Source organism: Melanerpes formicivorus, unplaced genomic scaffold, assembly GCF_026170545.1.
Source record: "Melanerpes formicivorus ecotype bairdi unplaced genomic scaffold, bMelFor1.0.p_v2 SCAF_4, whole genome shotgun sequence".
NCBI classification, from domain to species: domain Eukaryota; kingdom Metazoa; phylum Chordata; class Aves; order Piciformes; family Picidae; genus Melanerpes; species Melanerpes formicivorus.
The window spans coordinates 24,129,523-24,149,509 of record NW_027142356.1 but is presented as its reverse complement, the minus strand read 5'-3'; the positions used below and the strand labels follow the sequence as shown (position 1 = coordinate 24,149,509).

At 49.6% G+C, this 19,987-nt stretch overlaps 2 protein-coding genes across 2 annotated transcripts; one reads left to right on the top strand and one right to left on the bottom strand.

The window, feature by feature from the left end:
- Positions 1–79: 79 nt before the first annotated feature.
- Positions 80–11,122, top strand: SPMAP2L (sperm microtubule associated protein 2 like). The gene is made up of 8 exons (XM_068137321.1): positions 80–1,289; positions 3,423–3,482; positions 4,451–4,573; positions 6,070–6,207; positions 6,524–6,644; positions 7,713–7,844; positions 8,350–8,525; positions 8,980–11,122. Exons 1-8 carry the CDS (start codon positions 970–972, stop codon positions 9,092–9,094), a joined length of 1,185 nt encoding a protein of 394 aa, XP_067993422.1. The 5' UTR covers positions 80–969; the 3' UTR covers positions 9,095–11,122.
- On the bottom strand, positions 10,740–19,250 carry HOPX (HOP homeobox). Its single transcript, XM_068137328.1, has 3 exons — positions 19,144–19,250; positions 13,810–13,985; positions 10,740–11,412 (listed from the first exon to the last, which is right to left on the bottom strand). The coding sequence occupies exons 2-3, from the start codon at positions 13,951–13,953 to the stop codon at positions 11,335–11,337; spliced, it is 222 nt and encodes a 73-aa protein (XP_067993429.1). The 5' UTR covers positions 13,954–13,985; positions 19,144–19,250; the 3' UTR covers positions 10,740–11,334.
- Positions 19,251–19,987: the final 737 nt, after the last annotated feature.

Genomic DNA, 19,987 nt, shown 5'->3' with positions numbered 1-19,987 from the left:
TTGTGACTAGTATTTTTGACAGTGACAATTTTTGTTGGTGCTTTATCAGAGGCAGCTTTCCAGAGAGTGGCAAACTAACCTCTGGAAATTGGGTTTGTTACTGCTGCTTTAGTGGATAAGAACAAGAAAATTAAAGCAGTAAGACGTTATTTCTGTGTCTACAGAGAAAAACCAAAACAGTGCAATTTAAGCTAGTGAATGGAACCATTTAAGTTGAATTGGCACCAAAGAAAGGAGATGTCTCCATCATGCTCAGCAGCTTATGTGGGTTTATTCCAGGTTGTCCTCCAGAAAGCAATCTTGCATGTGAAAAAAATGTTGTTTTTAAAGAGATGTCTGTTAGCACAGCAGCAGGTGAGGAAGATGAGTTGCTGATGAGCATCACCCTCCCAGTGTTATTCTAATTACACTCCAACAATGTGATCCAGAAGCAGCGATGTGAAGGACCTGCTCTGTGGCCGCGGTCATTGTACGCAGCGTTGAGGGTTTTGCCCCTCGGAAAAGACACATAAAGCAGAGGCTGTTACCCTGCCCGCGGTCCGGGCCTCATTTACTCGCACGGGGCGCGCTGCAGGAGGCCGTTTCCGGGCAGCCGCTAGTAAACGCGCATCTTGCCGGCCGGGCTGCCTGCCTGCCCCCCCGGGGTCCGGCAAGGAACGGCCTGGCTGGGAACGTTGCCGTGACGACAGGAGCGCGTGCCATGGCGGCGGGCGGCGCGCCGGTGTGTGTGGAGAGGGCGGCGGAGGCGTTGCCCTGGCACCGCGGGCGGCGTTGCCCTGGCACCGCGGCGCCGAGAGGTTCCCCGAAATGGCGCCTGCCCTCCCCGTAGTGCCGGTGCGGTCACATCTCTGTCCCCTTCCTCTCTTTTAAAAGCCAGCGAGCTGGTTTGTTCGGCCGCAAAGTCCCAGTTTCATACAGCCACTGTTGCTCCGTGGCCCTTAAAACGTCTCTTTGAGGTTGCTGAAGGCCATGGCAACGAGTAGCTGCCCGAGCAAGATCTGCAGTGGCTGCAGGTGCTCTTCCCGGGAGGAGCACGCTGGTGAGGGGACGAGGTGCTGCATACCTGCAAGTGCACTGCTGTGCTGCTGCATTGGGAAGGTATCAGCGAACACCAGTATAAGTGACTGCCAAGAGCTTGTATCCCAAAAAGATGCAAAAGGTTCATCTCATTTGTGCTCATTTTCCAATGAAGAGCAGGCAGCCCAGCCTGCAAGTGTTACTGAGCTTTTAAGTTCATCCCTGCTTCACTCTGGAGTTCCCTGTTGCTTGCCTGCATACTCCTGTGACCGGTAAGAAAACCTCCCAGCCCCAGCCTCCTGGCTGAGCGTCAAGGCCATGCCCCACATCAATTTGGGAGGGCTTGGTCATGGATTTGCACAGAGCAGCATGTTGATGTATCGAATGGCACTGTGATAAATAGAGGAAATAATGCCTGGGTTTGTCCTTCCTGCTTCTCTTGATAAACAACAACTGACTGTCCTACCCCTTCACAACAGAACCCTTTTCTTTACAAGGAGTTGATCTCAAAGGGAGTTGACACTCCCCCTCCCCTCCCTTAAGCAATGGGTCTGTGTGAGTTCAGGCAGCAGAGGGGAGGTGTCTCTGTGTCCAGCTGCAACAAGGCCTCTTTGCTGAGAAGCATGAATGGGATCAAATACAAAGGTTCTCCCGGGCCTATCCCTTTGTCAATGAAGTGGCTTAACTCCAACCTGCAGAGCACCTGCAGGTGCATCCTGTGGGTGTGCCTGTCTAGCTTTTGCCATGATAAATGAGTAGAAAATAATCTTTTGTAATGGGAAAAACCCCAACAACTTAATGCTTGTCAAGTAAGTTGAGTGACTTGATTTGGACATACATCTGATTCATTGCATGGCTGGATAGTGATGCAAGCTTTGCATAGCAGCGTCCCAGCCAGTGGTGTGGGGCTATAGGGCCACGTATACTTTGTGCTAGATTTGGCTGTGACTATGTGGTGGATCCATGCCAGTGGTGGAGGAAAAGCAACAAGCCTGCCAGCAGGGAGAGGGTGCCACCTCTGCGATATAGCTAGGCTGAGGGGACAGCTCCATGTGTAATCCTTCACCTCCTTGCACCTTCACAAGGAGAAGCCTCTGAGGAGCTGCTTGACAATGAACAGCTGAAACTGTTTTTTTGGCTCACAAAATGATGGCTGACTTCCAGAACATGTCCCATCTTGAAGTGGTAGCAGGAGGCCAATGTCCCACAGGCAGTTCCCTCAGTGGGAGCTGTGTTTTTGCAATGTTGTGACCCGTGGTTAGGAGCGAATGGGGAGATAAATCGTCATCTTACAGGGAGTGTTTGGTGAGGATGCTCTAAGAGCAGCCTGCCATTCCAAAGGTGTTTGTGGTGTTGAGCTCTCTGGCAAGTTTTTGGTAGGGCTCAACATCTCACTGGATGTATCAGCCCCATCAGAGAAACCACAGGTGTCTCCAAAGCAGAGACTGTTTTATGTCAGCAAATATCTCTTTCTCAGTGCCACCCTAGAGGGGAGCTAGGACACCACCTTATTACTGGGGATACTAAGGAGAGAAGCAGTGCCCCAAGTACGCGCCTTCTGTGCCTTTTCCACGGCTGCCTTGCATTGTATGGTGGTTTCCCAGCTGTGAGGAACATAGCAGTCCCAGTGTGTGGTATGGGCTTGGTCCGTGACACCAGGGAGTTCTGCAACACACTCGTGGCACTGGCATCATCTTGTTCCCATCTTTGTGCTCCAGCTCACAAAGCACAAGCGCTTCCCGCCCACTGGGATTTCAGGCCTGGGACATTTGAGCAGCAGGAGCAAACAGCAGTATCTGATCTTCCTGAAAGGTTTTGGTTTGATGAATAGTCAGTAAAAAACATTTCACTGCTGCTACTGGGGCACAGACCTGGCATATTCCTGTGTCTTTTTAGCTCCTAAGACCTCTGTACTAAACAGACTGAAATAAAATGATAAATAGGAAAACATGTCTTCACCTGTGATCCTAAAGCCATGTGGGAGCAATACTGTCTCCATGGTGCCTTTTTAGGAAACCACAAGGATGTTAATAACAGGTGTTTCTGTTCGTTTGGTCTTCTGAAGGCTAGGAGATCAGCTATCTTCTACCTTCTGGGGTTGCATGGCATGTTACTAACCAGAAAAGTACCTTCCCCCACTCCCTGCCTTGTCCCAAAGGAACCCTGCAGTGTGGGCAGAATTGCAAATTCATGTCTCTGCAATCCAAGAGATAGCACAAAAATCCGTGGGCTGAGTTCACCAGATTAAATGGATGGAAAGTTACTTGGAGAGGGAGATGCCTTAAGTGTGCTTGCAAGGGATGCCTTGCAAAAGAATGGGTGTTGAAGAGGGTGTTATGGCTTGGAGGACAGCAGTGGCTTGTTTATCCTTTGTTGGTTTAACAGCATGTTTGTATTTTGTGCAGTTTTGACAGGATTAAAAACCTTGCAAAACCCAAGAAAGCAGCTTGTGCACATGACCCCAGGTAAGGAGATGGCCAGATGCTCCTCGCTTAAGGGCTGGGGGTGATGTGGCCTCAACTGGTGGAGGCCCTTTGTCTTTGTTTTGCTGCTACTTTCCTCTGAAGAGCAGAAGTGGTCTGTGAAGGGCTCTCTTCAAGTTGCATTTTCATATTTTCAATCCAAAGACTGGGCTTGACCCAAGTCTTGCCTTAGATGCCCTATAGAGATGCTGTGGGACAGGATGGTGCTGTGGTACAATTAGGCTGGACCTCACTGGAGCTGCAGGCTGCTGTACACTGCAGGACACAGTTCAGTTTTAGGAACAGAGTTGCTGTCTGCTTTATAGGGTCAAGCTATGGCTTGACAAGCCAGGGCAACAACCTCTAGAAAATGTCTTTTCTCTGCTGTCTGGATGGGTGTCACTGTACTTGAAAAAGGCTCCACAGGTCCATTATCCTGCTATTCCATGTCCTGACTACTCCAGTATCCTCCCCCACCACAGCTTCTCTCTCAGTGGCAGATAAGCAACTCCAAATTTGCTTTGGACACAGAAGAGTAACCACTGACATGCTGTAAAGCCTCACCCACTTTCCATGGCACACCCTGACCATAACATTATTTTTTTTTCTGTCATACCTGTGGTATAGTTAGGTGGTAATGGTGAGGCAAGAAAAATGCCATCATGAAACTCCCCCAGGCATTTCAGAGATGTAATGAAATGACCCTTTCTGCACACCCACTGGTAACTGTAATACCAAATTAATCAGTTGCAGTCTCGTCTCTTTTTGAATTGACAACAACCACCTGGACAGAGTTAGGAAATTTGGTTCCAGACATGATGAGGGATTAGGGCATCTCAACAGCACTTTACAGCTGCAGCAAGCCATAGGGACTCTGTGTGCCACATTCTAGGCAGAGAAGGGTAAACCCCAGGAAGCACATTTCACACATGCATGGTTCTAACATTCCATACCCTTGCTGTTGTTGCTAGGCTTGTGTGGGGCAACCAAGAGACGATCTGGCCCCTCTCACGAGGTGCTGTGTCAGCTCGACTGTTCCCAAGAACAGCAGCACTGGCCAAGCCCAAGAAAGATTTTAGCAAGAACCAGTGCAGGTCAGTGATGTGGTAGCTCATCCTGGGGCAGCTGAGGTAGCTCAGAGGGTGCTCTCTAATCAGGGAATGCCCTGGCTTCCTGGGAAAGGGGAGATGCTATCTCCTTTCCTGCTACTGCTGCTCCACAGGGAGCTCCATGCCACTGAGACCCACCAGGCTGTACTGGTGCTTGGAACAGGGGCCATCTGTAGCAGAGATGGCTGTGGGAGGGCCTTTTGCAATGTGTGGTGGTTGCTGTTCTGATTAGAGCTCTGGGTTTGGGTCAGCTGCCATAGGAGTCAGTCCTGATCTCAGTATGTAAGCATGTAGGACCGTGTTCCTCTGATGTGACCAAAAACCCCCACCTAACTAACAGCTTTGTTTGGGAAGCAGAGACATCGTGTACATGCATGCTTCGACAGAAACATGTATGTCTCACATCTGTGCATACAGAAGGACTGTCTGTCCCTAGGGTTTTCCCTGTCTGTAATGGGAATACTGATGCTGATGCTGTAATGCTGATGCAGCCCAGCCAAGCACCTTGACACAATTAGTGGTCTCCTGCATCCTCTTGGAACCTGGCCTAAATCTTGAGGATGAAGGTTAGGACATGCTACGAACAGAAAAATCTTGCAGCATCCTGCTGGCTGGAAGGAATCCAAGTCTCTTGCCTTGAGTTAAAACTCTGCTATCACTACATGGTGGAAAAACTAGCCTGTATTTGGGAATAGGAGTGAAAAATTACGTAAAAAATGTAAATGTCAGTGTCATTGGCTGCTGCTGCATTACTTGATGCAACTCATCTGTAGCTCTGTGGGAGGAGTTGAAGCTTCTTCATAGCTAGGATGGTGATTGCTTGTCTGTAGTAAGTCCTAGCAGTGAGAATGGAGATGAAACAGTCTTGCCCTCTTGGCTTTCCTCTTCCTGAAGGGATGTCAAGACACACATTTATTGTTTTTTTCTCCTCTGCTACTGTCATCTGTTCAGAGGCTCTCATCCTCCTGAGACCTTCTGCCTCTGACTAACAGTATCAGTCAGACAGCTCTTTTTGCCTTTCTGCTCATCCTTTCCCTGGTGATGACAGGCATCTTCCAACAGTTGTGGCTGATGGGAAGCTGGATAAATGTGCACTAGGGGAGATCCCAAGACGAAAGGATCTGTGAGAGCACAAGGTGCTATTAAGCCATTGAGACAAAGAGATTGCTAAATTGGCAGAGTTGAACAACAGAGGTGCTGCCAAGATTATGTTGTGGAGTGGCTTCTTGAAATGGTGAATTTGAAAACAATGCACAAAGCATGCTTAAAAGAGGACTCTGCATATATAAATGTAATTTACCTTTAAAGTCAGGAAATCTCAAGTATAAATGCCCATTTGTTTGTGGCTTTTGCCAGTGCACTGATGCCAGCTTTTGTACATGCAGCAGACATGGATGTTTAACTGGACTTAGCAGACCATCTGCCAGAATCATATTCTCTGTCATTTGCCTTTTACTAACTCCTTTGTCCTGTTCCTTAAGACCCCTCTTTATGTACAGCTGTGGACGGGAATCAACGATCTGGGAGCGGCCCCCGGTAGCAGACTTTAGCTTCCCTTCTGATCGGCTGCGGAGGTTGTCTGAACCTAAAAAATGCCAAGCTGCTTACCTGCAGCAAAGGTGAGAGCCCAGAAAGTCTGTAGGGTGCTACAGGTAGGGTGTTGGGTCCTATAGCATCCTATAACAGGTTCAAAGTCATAAATACAGCAACAGAACGTGGAGATAACAGGGTGTAAAATGCAAAGCAGGAACTCTGCATAGGGAATAGGATCTCCGAATTCTGTTACTGGTTTAGTAGATTCTACTCTAGAAATGGCCATGAGACAAGGCTGCCTTTTACTGCAACAAACAAGTCTTAAACATCCCAGCTGCAGCCTGGTTTAACCAGTGGGTGGGGATATCTGTGAGTAATGGTACCACAACTCCCTGCTTCCAGACCTCGCCAATCCCCTGAGTGGCTCGTGTCACCAGCTGCACGGGGGTATAAGGCGTCCCCACGGATCCTGGAGCTTGCTCTGCCTAAGGTGCTGCACCCAGAGTTCCTGCCAGCCAGAGAGGTGAGGAGCTGGTTGAATAAGATTTGGAGGAGACAGTGATGCAGCAAACTGTCCTGAGTTTTTGCACTGTTTCCTGCCCCTTGATGTGTGCAGTGTATGCAATGGAGAGAAGCTATTTGGTTCTGCTGGAGTTCATGGTACTGAGAGAAACTGCCTTTTCAGAGCAAGAGGTTGTCTTTGGAAATCTTTCTGCTGAGAGGCAAAAAACAGTCAGACTGGAGCAGCCTAGAATAGCAAAAGAGGCAAGGGGAGCATCTGGGCTGCATCCCTTGATAAAGCAGCCTGGGAAAGTGGAGAAACCTGATGAGAATGACATGTTTAGTTCCTAGGGAGTACAGTCATGTTTGTAGTTGGGCAGCTGTGCTCCTATTTGTGTATCCAGGGAGCATGAGCCTGCAGACACCGTGCATATATTAACAGTGTTTTACCAGAAGCCTAATGTAGTGGTGAATTTGTTAATTTGTTCCTTTTAGGCAGGTTCTTGCATTGGCTGAGGTGAAAGGGCTTGGGGCAATCTCAGATTGCGCTCATTTCCATGGCAAAAGCGAGGTTTTCTGGCTGCAGTCTCTGGGCTGGGCAATAAGGGAGGCTGTGCTGGAGCAAGCCTTGGCATCAGTCACCCTGTGAAAAATAGGGGAAGAAGTCCTAGGCAGGAGCAGTAACCACTTTTGCTGTAGGAATGCGGTTAACTGCACCAACATTTTTACTCAAATCTGAGCATCCTTGATTAGCAGGGAGATTATTTGATTCAGCCAGGAATATGAATATGAAAACACTACTCTGCACTTTTACTTTGTTACATAGGCTCTCATTATAGACATTTTTCTCCTGGCTATGAGTGGGTGACAACTGGGCAAAAAAATAATACTGGCTAGGACCTACCCCAATAGCATCAAAATTACCTTATAGATCAGGTGAAGGAAAAATAACAGGTGCTGGGAAACGTGACCTTGTATGCAGAGGAAGGATGCTGGGTGCTCATCCCTTTGAGGGGGAGTGTGTCCCTGTGGGCTGCTGTGGTTGAGTTCTGTATCTGGACATCTCTTCCCCCATTCTGAACCCATGCAGGTGCCAACACAGGTTACAAATGCTGCAGCCTTAGCCAAAGCATCCTCACGTTTACAGCTTCTTGCAAAGCCCCGGGTCAGGGAGGTGAACTGCTGCTATGAGAACATCTGTCCTGAATCTGTCATTCGTCCGGTAAGGCAGCATCACCCAGGACCACACATGGTAGGGCTATCAGGGCACAGGTGCTCAGCTGCTGGTGTCTCTGTTCATGGCAGTCCTGAATGTGCTGCTGTCTGTGGAGCTGGTGTAGCTGCTTCTTGGGCTGCAGACCAGGACTTGTCTTCCTTTTGGAGCATGCACTGACTCCCAGCAGATATCCCCAGAGAAGAGCAGACCCATGCCTAGCCTTCAACTATGGGCATGGGGAGAGAGTGACAAGTATCTAATTTGTATCTCCAGTGCTGGGGGATGTGTTAGAGAAAGGGCTATGGATAAGAGGAGGCTGGAAGGCAGGTTATGTGACTGGCCATGCAATGATTTCTCCTTCCACAGCTTGTGTGGTGCCTGATATGGCTGTGGACAGGATTGTGTCCCATCTGTGTGAGGTCAGTGACTGTGAGCCTGGATACACTGAGTTGCAGGGTAGTCATCCTTGAATGCCAAGAGAACCTGTGAGGATCTTCACATTTTTCCACAGCTTTCCAAATTTTCTCTGGAGGCAATTGCAAGCCCTCGGATCCTGGAGCTGGCTAGGGCAAAAGGATTGCATCCTAACTACGTGCCCCTGCGGGATGTTGAGTGGCCAGTGACAAAGGCTGCAAAGCATGCAGTGGCCACACCAAGACTGGTGGAACTGGCCCAGCCTTGCAAAAGGTAGGTGCTACTTTCCTGCTATGGGGAAATGATCACTGGTAGCCCATTTGGTGCATGCCATGGCACCTTGCCAATTAGCATTTGGCCAATGTGATTAAGTCACTGCTCATCCACTTCCAAATGCAAAAACTGTATATGGCTGAATGTGCTAATTCTGCATGGATTATGTGTTGCCCAGCATGCAACTGGCCTCATCCTGAGCTATGTGAAGTGCTGGGTAGGATGTTTACAGAGACTAAGGGAATGCCTGGCAATGGTGGCTGTGACAGCTTCACTGAGAGATGATCAATCCATCTCACTAGAATCCTGGTGACAGCAGTGGAGACATGACTGCTCTTGTCCTTCCTTGAGAGTGAAGAGCAGGGTTCAGGTGGAGGTGTGTCAGCTGGCAGGCAGTTTTGAGAATTGGTCCTGTTCCCATCAGAAATGACCAACACTGTCCTCGCTTCCCTAGGCCTTCTATGAGCTCAGCTCAGTTCAACCCAGATGCATTCACAGTGAAGGAGACTGCTAAGAAGGCAACTTGTTCTGCTCGGATCCAAGAGCTGGCTCGTCCAATACAGCGCTGATCTCCCTAAGAAACACAACCTGCTGCTTGTGCCAGCTGTCCCCATCGCCCCTTGGAACATCACCCTTTTTGAGCTGTGTTGGAAAACCTATTTGAACAAGGTGCAGAGGCAGCACCCAGCAGGAATATTTTCTTATGAGCAGCCACTTTTTCTGGGCTTATCCAGGGAGTTAAATAAAATGGCTGTGCCTTGAACAAAATAGTCACCAGGGGAAATGAACAGAATTTGGCTTAATGTGGGAAGCCTTGGGTTATATCTTGAGTTTATCACTCTGCTTATTTTTTGCTGTGATAGTTAAGCAATGAAACAGCTGCTGGAGGAAGACACCACAGGAACTGTTCTTACTCATAAGTAAGTGTGGAGTACCAAAGCCAATGACGTGCAGTAGATTGATGTAACACAGCACCTGACCTTGGGTTTCAAAATCTTTGCTAAAGTTTAGTTATGTGCTTGTGACAGAAGTAGAAGCACAAAAGGCTGCAAAATTCCAGATTCATGACTGAGATGATAAGGTGCAAAGCTTTAGTAATGCTTTATTAAGGTGCAAACACTGTAGAAATGCTGGGGTGGCATGTGCATTGGAATTGGGCTTGGATTTATGGCCCATTTTCTGAAGTGCCTGGAGAATGGGCAGATCCAGCCTTTTGCTTTGCAGGCATCTTTGGTACAAGTCATAGAGCCTTTGTGGCTCAGATGCTTAGTTGTGTGACCCTGGGAAAAAGAATAGTGCTCTGCATTGTGGTTTTTGGAGCCTAACTCAAAAAAGCGCAGTTCCCTTCAGTCAAAGGAAGAAGACATAGTGCAAAGACCTTAGTCTTGAAGAAAATATATTGGTGCCAGACTCTGCAGGGCAAACTCAGCTCCAGGCAGGGCTTGGGGTGAATCAGTTTGGCAAGTGGATTGCAGGAGAATGGCACAGCTTGTGTGGGACGTGGCACAGGGAGATTGCTTTTATCTGATTCCTAGGAGTTCAGTGTGCTTTGTACTGTCAGCCTGGCCACTGGTGAAGATACTGAGGCCAGAGAAATGCTCTGCAGCAAGGGACAAAAGCCATAAATGAAAGCATGTGGCAGTTTCAGTGCCAAGGTATCTTAATCTTCCCTGTGTTAAGCTGATTCTCCTTCCAAAGGAGTAGAAGCAGGTGACCACAAATCAGAAGAGGATTAATCAGAGGATTCACTAATTGATTCAGTAATCTGCTAAGAAGGGGATTTTTGAACCCTTTTGAACAAGGTTAGGCCACTGGACAATGGGTCTAATTATTTGCTAGCTTAGGCATTGTCCTGTACCAGAATGGATGAGAGTCTGGGTTTTGTGCACGAACCCCAGTGCAAGTGCATCCCTCAGGATTGAGAATGGCCAATAAGGCAGCTGAGGTCTGACCCCCCTCACTGTAGAGACACCCCAGAACCATCATCCTTTGCCAGCTTGGGGGTATGCACAGGGCTGTGTGAGCTGCCATGGATGGGCCCATGGATGCCCTAGAAAAGGAAGGTTGCCTATGTGTGTGGGCTATGCCTGTGGTGAGAGGGAAAGCCTGTGGTGCCCACTACCGTGACCTTGGAGAAGTGTTTCTCTTCCAGAGGAAGGAGTCTGCCTCCTGCCGTCAAGGCAGGAAGCACAAGCAGGACCATAACACAATTCCTCTCAAAAAAGTTTGGTTTTTATTAATCCATTAGGGAAAAAGAAAAGGCCAGTTCTTTCTTGTAACAGAAATGTGAGAAGTGAATTCAAGGGGAGCTTGGCTTGGTGTAATTACGGTGTAGGCACTCGATTTGCCCATATCCAGAGCAGACAGTCTTGAACTAACAATGATCACCTGAACAGTACATCCTGTTTTCCAGGTGACCTCCTCTCTGGATGATCTGTATGCTAAAGCTAGTACATGTACTTTGCCTCTGGCTAGCATAAGGAAAACAAAACTTTTCTCCTCCTTTCTACCTTTAAATCTTTTATGGCAGCTTTATGCACGCCTGGAACAAGGGCATGAGGCTGCCTTGCCCTGTGCAACTACTGTTAAGGGATGGGAGTCACTAGGTCGGTTCTGCAGCCACCAGAAGCTGTATACACACATAGACAATATTTTTTTCCTGGTTATATACATTTTAAATAAAACATGTTAAATAGCAGGGTATTAGTTTGTATCTCAAAACCTATTGCAACAAAAGAACCCCAAGGAAATGCACTCTGAAGAGCTTCATCATCATTTATAGCAGGCAGGGGGATTGGAGCAGCATCCTCTAGTCCCTGACAGACCCGCTTTCTGAGGGCAGCCCTTCAGACTTCCTCCACTTTGCCAGGCGCTGCATGAACCATCTCTGGGGAAAAAAACAAACACAAGAGACTGAGTACACTGGGCTGAGCAAACACTCCAAATACCCTTACTAAAGGTGCAGATGTGGTCATTATGTGGGGCCTGCTAATGGAAACTCATGGTGCAGCCATCTTGTAACAAGGCACTGCACTGCTCCCAAGCAGTGCCAGCTGCAGAACAACTGTTCTTGACCAGTCTTGTTACCTGTGTGTGCACCTCTTTCAAAGTGATTGCTCACTTCAGACCTTGACAGCATGGGTGAGTCCTCGTTTTATTGCTGTGAGTCTGGATTTTTCTTGCAAACAGAGAGATTGGCTAAGGGGCTGCAAGATCACGTCTGTTTAGATGGCTAGAGCAGTAAAACAATTGCTGCAGGTCCAAAAATTATAGGAATCAAAACCTGACCTGCTTCAGAAAGGAAGGGAGGGACAACACAGTGGATCTCAACAAATTCAAGTACAAATAGATTTAGAAATGCATTAAAAATTACCTTAGTCTTCAGCATGTCTAAGATAAGACTCAGAGCTGCAGGTGCCACTTCACAGCTGCAGTGTCAAAGGTTAGGTAAAATGCATCTAGATAAAGCCTTGCTCCCTCTGTAAGAAGAGAGCTCTAACTCCTCTGTGCCGGAAGCACAGCTCGGCCTTTTGTTTGGGAACATGCCTTTGATTTGCTTTGTTGCTGCTCATTTTGTTGCTATATTTGTTCATGGCTATTTGTGAAGCTATTGTGGTCCATAATGATCTAACTACTCTCTGCAAGTCACTCCTGCACTAGCACAGTCTTGGACCACATCCAGTCATATGATTGCCTGCTTAGCCTCCTCCCCAGAATTTTGCTTCCTGTCCTAAACCATCATCTCCTGTTGACTCAGGACATCTTTGCATCTCATTTTTACTTCTTTTTTTTTAATATGAAAGTGGCTGCTATGTCTAGCCTATAAAGCACTCCAGATGTCAGGAGCAATGATTCTCTGTCGCATGCAATACAGGCACTTTGCAGCTCAATCCTGTCCCTAACGTGACCTTCATCTCCAGATCTCTAGGAGCCCCCTGGACTTATGGAAAAATATAGCTATCAGGCAAGAATTTAAGACATCACCAGAGGTGGCCTGTGTTTATAAATTGCTTTAGGAAAAAAGAAAAAAGAAAAAGAGCAGTGTCATTTCTTAGAAGGTGGAGATATTTCAAGGTCTCCTTAGTCCCTCAAACAAGCAGTAGACCCTACCTGTCACCAAAGTGCAGTAGAGGAAGGCTCTCACTTTCCACTTCACTGTCTGTGCAGTGGATGTTATAGCAGCATCCTTTTCTGAAACAAGCTGAATGCTGGCATTGCCTTTTTGGCTCTTGTATCCCTTTGGCCTTGTCACTGAAAGCCAGGCTTGGCAGCTCTTTGGAAACTGCTGCTAACTTTTCAGAGGGTTGGGTTTCTTTTTTATACTCAAAGTTGCTATGGGTCTAGTAGCTTCTAAAACACCTGCATCAAAAATGGCTGCACCACAACTTGAAGGAATTAGGAAGGAGTTGTTTGCTTCTGAAGTCCAGTGTAGCCTGCAGGTAGCCTGATGGACCACAGGTCTTGGTGGAAGGCTCTGACAGTGGCAGCCTGTCCTGTGGAGGGATACTTGGAGGCCTCTTTATCTCCTGGAGGTGCTGACAGACTTGCCTGTTGTCTGGGCTTGGAGATGCTGAGGCAGCTAATTGGAATGAGGGGGAGCATGTGCAGACTGTGCATGTCCCACCACACATCCTGCAGGAGTTGTGTCTATCCTGTATCTGTTTTAGAACGACTATGGTTTCTTCAGACCTTAAAGCCTGTAGTGGTTTGGACACCTGAGACTATCAGGAATGGGTTGGAAGGAAAGGGCAGCATGCATGCATTATATTCAGGGCTTCCCAGCCAGCCAGCAACTCTCAGGCTGTGCCCTTGTTCTGGCTGCGCAAAACACAAGCCTGATCTCCAAGCCTGGGCTGGGACTGGGGCTCCAGGGCAGCGGGAGTGCAAGGGTCCCTGTAGGGCACAGAGCTACTGGGCAGGAGATCATGGCTGTGGGACAAAGGGGCTTTGAGGATGGAGGGGCAGGAACATGTGGGGTGCAGGGAGATGCAGTGGTGCAGCAGAGCTCTCTGAGTACAGTGTGGGGTCAGGGGTGCACTGGGGGCTGCACAGGAGACAGTGGGGTACAATATGTATGTGGGGCAAGGAGTGCAAGAAGGGAGCATAGAGGACACAGATGAGTGGGAGGTGCTGTAGGAAGCATGTGGGGGGATAGAAGGGTGCAGAGAGTAGGAGTAGTATGATAGAGAGCGGGAGACAGGCAGGAAATGTGTGGGGAGCATGTGGGGCACAGAGACATGCAGGAGGAGCGGGGTTCATGCCAAGACCAGGGTTGCATGCTCACCAGAGTCTGCTCCTCAGAAAGCCCGGTCTCAGCTGCAATGAGGCACAGCATGGTGGGGTCAGGATGCTTGTTCACCTTGCAGAAGTTGTACTCCAGGATCTCCAGCTGCTCCTCAGTGGGAGTCACTGACTTCTCCGTGGCCATCTCCTCCTGGGGCAAGGCTATGGGGCCAAGCACTGCAGAAAGGGGCTGGTGTCATTGCCCAAGCTGGGAGTGGCCAGTTGGGCCACACCTGCCGAGCCCGGGATTTACCATCCCCGTGCCCAACAGCTTCCCTCTCCCCAGTGGCCTCCGTCTGCAGCAGGGTGCAGATCCCTTCCCAATGGCGTGCTAGGGATCTCAGCTAGGAACCCCAGCCCCTCAGCAGCTCTTGCTTCAGTTTCAGCACTGTGGCAACTGCACCGCAGCGGCACCCAGCTGAGCCGTCTCACCATCCTTAGCTGGCAGGAAACTGCAGCCTGTCCTCTGTCCCAGCACTCCCCTAGTGCTGTATTTATAGCCAGTCCGAGTCCCGTGGGGACGATTCCTGTTTACAACCGTATTTAGGCTTGGGCGTCAGTTGGCAGTGATGTCACAGCAACGGGCATGTTCAGGGGGTTAATTTAAAAATGTTTATTAAAAAACAGTATTTATCCTCTACATAAGAGGGCAGTATCTTATATCCAGATGAGTGTTTTGTTTTATTTTATCTTCTCTCCAGTGACCAGGCAAATTTGTGCAGGGGAGTCACAAACCAGAGGATGCAGGGTCTTTTGGGAGCATGGGCTTGGACCCAGCAATCATTCAGTTTTCCCTCCTGATCAGTTTCCTGGTCATCCTCTCAGCACCATGGCCAGACATCACACATGAGCAGATGAGATGCTTTGTTTTTACTGATATTTAATGTTGCCTTTCGTGGGCATAAACATTCATTAGTGTTATTGCTGGATTGTTTGTCAGGGTTTTGGTGTATAACCTAAGAGTCAGTCCTCAGAGGACTGTACCACATGCTTGTTATTGCCCAAGCACTCACTGCCTTTGGCTATGGTCAGTGCCAGTTGCTCTGCAACGGCAGAGGCATAGAGCCCACATTCTCTTCAGAGTAACACTTGTCTCATTTGTGCTTTGCACAAATCTCTACAGACCTGGCACAAAAGCACAAGCAAAACAGCTACTTACACCTTAGGTATGAGAGGTATCACACCTCTCTTCTGCAGGGCTCCATGTTTTCTCCCATATGTCAAAGGGTCAAGCCTGTCAGTTCAGCCTAGTAAAACACAAGGTGTTGCCCCACAAAGCATGCAGAAGTCCCTTGACACTGAATCATTTTGGTGTTTCCGAAACCTATCTGTGGGGTGTTGGTGGGGGAGGAGCTCGATGCAAAAATGTGGCCTTTCTTGATCTGCTCTCTTGCTGTCCGAGTTGCCTGGCCCGTTTCTGTTGGGTTAGGTTGGTTGGTGTTACTGTCTCTCTAGTGCTGCCAGGAGCCCTTGGCCTGCACTGGAACTCCTCTGTTCTGTCTGCTGCAGACCTGCCCTGCCTCCATCTTGCAGTCCAACTTCTTCCCTCTGTCTCTGGGATGTAACCCAGGCACCTCTATCATGCTGCACCCCTACTGCATAGCTTTAAACCCAAATGCTTTCCTGGTTAACAAGTAACTTGTTTTAACCCACTTGGTGCCCTCGGGTGTACTGAATGCCCTAGGGCTCTCGCTTTCTGACATCACTGCAGGATGGGGCTCAGTTCAAAAATTGTCTTGCAGGTTACATAGAGCCAGCTCTCCTATTCATGAGAGAGCTGGTGAGATCCTTTTTGAGCTTCACCTCAAAAGGCAGAGACTGTTCTGTCTGCAGGAGGTGCTCTGTATAATGAAAAGATCCTTTGGCATTTGAGTAGGGGCTTATAAATAGACCAGGGCTGGTTGTGAAATAGCCCACTCTGCTTGAGTCACTTGGTAAAAACATATTGTAACACAGTGGTTGCATAAATCTGGAGCACCACTAAGTGTGATGGAGTGTGCTGGTGGTAGACAGCATCATTCACCACCCCCAATGGACTGGGCAAAGGCCATTGTTAACTGTGGATTCTACTGGCCTTGTCTGCAGAGTGTTGTGGCCACAGGTATATGGCAGCAGCTGCCTGGACTTTCTTGTGGTCAGCTCCACTCATAGGTGTCCATATAGGAAGGGAGTAAACAAAATGCAGTACCTCATGTGTGTGAGCTGGTGGGGGTCAGGTGAATGCAGTTCATCTGTCTTGGGCATTTGGAGACCTCTGGAAAAGTAGTGGGAGGGGAAGGAGATCCCCAGGACTTGAAGTGTTGCTCTCTAGCACTGTGGCTGCCAGGCTCTCCATGAAGTCAAAGGGCAGATAAGGCCAAGTTCAGGCCACAAGTAATTTCTCTCCTCCTTGATTAGCACTGCTTCTTCTAGAAAGCCTAGTCACCACAGGGCTCCTCATCACCTCTGGCTGATGCATCTAGCCTGGGCCACCAGCAGCAACACGTCCTGGCAATTCATAAATTATCATTTGCAGCCTGCTGCATTAATGTACCATTAATGTGTGCATTGATTTACATAGGGAACGTGTGCTTCAGAGTTTGTGTTTCATCTATACAACTGTTTCTGATAATCTCTATGTTCCTGAGGCATTTCCCTGCAGGACACAGTAACTTCTACCTGCTGGCAGCTCAGGGTGCCCCATCATTAGTGTGGCCAGCAGGTCAAGGGAGGTGATCCTCCCCCTCTACTCAGCTCTGGTGAGACCCCACCTGGAGTACTGCGTCCAGTTCTGGAGCCCCTATTACAAGAGGGATGTGGAGGTGCTGGAACGTGTCCAGAGAAGGGCCACGAGGAGGATCAGAGGGCTGGAGCACCTCTCCTATGAGGACAGACTGAAGGAGTTGGGGCTGTTCAGTCTGGAGAAGAGAAGGCTCCAAGGTGACCTCATTGTGGCCTTCCAGTATCTGAAGGGGGCCTATAGGAAGGCTGGGGAAGGACTTCTCAGGATATCAGGTAGTGATAGGACTAGGGGGAATGGAATGAAGCTGGAGGTGGGGAGATTTAGGCTGGATGTGAGGAGGAGGTTCTTCACCATGAGAGTGGTGAAACCCTGGAATGGGTTGTCCAGGGAGGTGGTTGGGGTACCATATCTGGAGGTGTTTAAGACCAGTCTGGATGAGGCTCTGGCCAGCCTGATCTAGTGTGGGGTGTCCCTGCCCATGGCAGGGGGGTTGGAACTGGATGATCCTTGTGGTCCCTTCCAACCCTGACTGATACTATGATACTATCATGCAGGATATGATGCCTGGTGGTTTTTCCTTGACTCCCCTCTATGCCTACTCTGGAGGGAGAACAGTTCCTTCCTCTGAAGGCTCTGAGGTGGCTTTCAGAAAAATGTCAAACTCCTGTTGGTGGTCCTCAAGGGCCCTGCAGGTCTCCCCAGATTGCTACCCTGTCCCTTGGAGGTTTTCAGGACTCAATGCAGGCCTGTGCAGCATGTGGCACCCAGCACATAGCACTTCTTGAATGCTAAAAGTTGGGCACATATGACAGGACATGAGGGTACCAGGAATCTCTCAATATCCTGATATTTGTTCCATTTCTCACCTACCTGCTATTTAAATGGAGCTCCATTTAAGCCCAGGCCTGAAGCCTGGCTTTCAGGCTGCACAGAACCTCTGCCCTGTGCAGAAGGATGATTTTCTTGCTTACATGTCCTTAAGGCTAGCAGGAATATGGAGAATCATAACTGTTTTTCTTAGCTGCTGGAAAGCACTACCGCCCACAGCTGTGGGGCTGTGGTTGTCATTCAGCTCTGAGCAGTCCCATGCTGACCTCTCTCTCTGGGCAGCACAGGGATGAGAGTTTGGTGGCTACTAACCCAGGTAGAAATGACAGTGTCAGATGTGCTGCCACAATGAAACCACAGCACCGCTGTCTTCTGCTCTGTCCTATGCGTCAAGCTGAAGAGCCCTGGGGAAATCATGCTTGGTTCTGACTAATTGTCTTGGGTTTAGGTGGAGCAATGTGAGAGCAGCCACCAGCTGAAGCCTGCAAGGGGTTCATGGGTTGCCTGGGATGTGCAGGCAGTACCTGGTGCCTTTAGTGTTGCTGATGGAGCATTTAAATACAGCTCCAGAGCCATTTTGTCATGAGCAGACAAAAGGCAATGGCTGATGGGCACAAGTTACAGCAAGAGAAAGTCTTAATAGATATTGGGGAAAAAAGTCTTCATAGTGTGTGGAGAGGCCCACCATGGGCACAAGGACCAGAGAAGTAGGAGTACTTCCATTATTTGTGATATCTAAATATTTGCTGGACAAGGCTCTGCGTAACCTGGCCTAGATATGTGGTAGGAGCGGTGGTGTGGAGAGAGACCTCCCTGCTCAGTTCTACTGTCTGTATCCTGTGGTTGCACCCAGCTCCCCAGAGATACCCTGGGGTTACTAGCAGAGCTTCCAGCAATGGCCTGAGACAGGAAAGGACATCCCTCTGTCTCACAGCATGCCTGCCCAGCACTGCTAGTGCAGTCCGCATTTACTGTCCCAGCAGAAAACATCTACTTTTCCAGAAAAAAAACATGATCTCTGTTTGCTCAGCTTTGCTTTTTTGAACAGCAGACACAATAGCTGGCTGGCTGTGCAGCTTTCCAAGGATTTACTGCACCCAAAACCCCTGGAAAATGTTCTGAGCAGCAGCTCTTGCCCAACAGATGGGGCCTCATAGACCCTGCTGGGTTTCTCGACCCCTTCCCAGGTGCTTTCCCTGTTGTCGGGACTGGGGTGCAACTGGAAGTATCTGCATCTGGTTTTAGCTTGCTGCTATTTCCTGCCACTGCAGAGATCAAAATAGCAGTTCTCCATGCAAAAGAGCCCTCCTGTCCTCCCCTGCTCTGCTGCAGAGCCACGTCCTGTCCCCAGCTTTGCTCAGCCTCCTGCTGCGGGGTGGCTGCGGATAAGATCAGCCAGCATGGTGCACAGGATAAGGTGGGACAGTGGCTTTAAAAATAAAACAAACCCAGCCATAAATAAGGAAAAGCCACCTGTCACACATCCTGCAAACTACCCGTTCAGAGTACTGAAAGCTAACATCGGATGTCAGCAAGGAAACAAGAGCACTGCAGCTGCTGAAGCAGAGGCAGGTCCCCGTAGTACCCCCAGCCTGGGGTGCGTGCCTGCCTGCCTGTGTGCTCCCTTCCCTGTCCCAATCATGAAGCTTTGCCACCGCAGCTCTGCTCGATGCTGCTCCAACCGCTTTAGCATCAATAAGCACAGGTCAGCTCCTCCTTCCACTCCCCCCGCCATCCCCAACTGCAAAGCCACCCCAGCACCCCCAGCTCAACGCCTGCACTTACCTGTAGCTGCCAGGGACCAGAAGTGCGTAAAACACGAACCCCGCAGGTCCTTGGGTGATTGCTTAAATATCTGCGTGTGTGTGTGACAGGCGGGGACCTGAAAAACCTGCCGCGAATCGCAGGAGCTGCCGGGATCCACAGCCACTCTCTGGGCTGGTAATTCAGGTTTGGCACCCACTCTCCTTGGCAGGGCTCAACGCATGGTTGTAGGCGCTGCGGGGCTCTCGGGACGGGTGGCACAGGAGCCGTCGGGACTCGTCCCGCCACGCTCGGGGCTGGGGATGCATCCTGTCACCGCGTGCGGGGACCGCTGGGGCTGTTGCCTGCGGAGGTACAAGAAGGGTGAAGGCAGGGTGCGAGGAACCTGCCCTCAACTGTTCATCTTCACTCCAGCCCAGCCTGCCTGCTCCTCTGGTGGCCCTAGGGTCCCCAGTGCTGCCCTTTGGCCAGGATGCCACCAGCTCCCCTGCCGTGGGGACCCGTTGCTCCTAGCTTTGTTGATGGAGTAGCAGCGGTCACTGCTGTGCAGTTGGCTTCTCATCTCTCTTTAGCCCCTTGCAAATGATTTGTGCAAGCCTAAGGTTCCTGACTTTGTTGTCACCTTAGGTGGCCCTGTGATCCTGCCAGGCTGGGTATAGGGGCAGCTCTGGGTCCTAGATCTGACCTGCTGCTGCAGTCCCAGTGGCACAGGGCAAGAGCCTGGCTGGGGACTGGATTGAGAGCAAAGCATCCTCTTCTGCCAAAGACTCTTCTCGATAAGTGCCCGGGAACTGCAGTTCACAGTAGGGTGGGGTGGGCTGGAAGCATTAGACAGCAGCTTCGGAGGCATCTTGAGGGGTGGGGT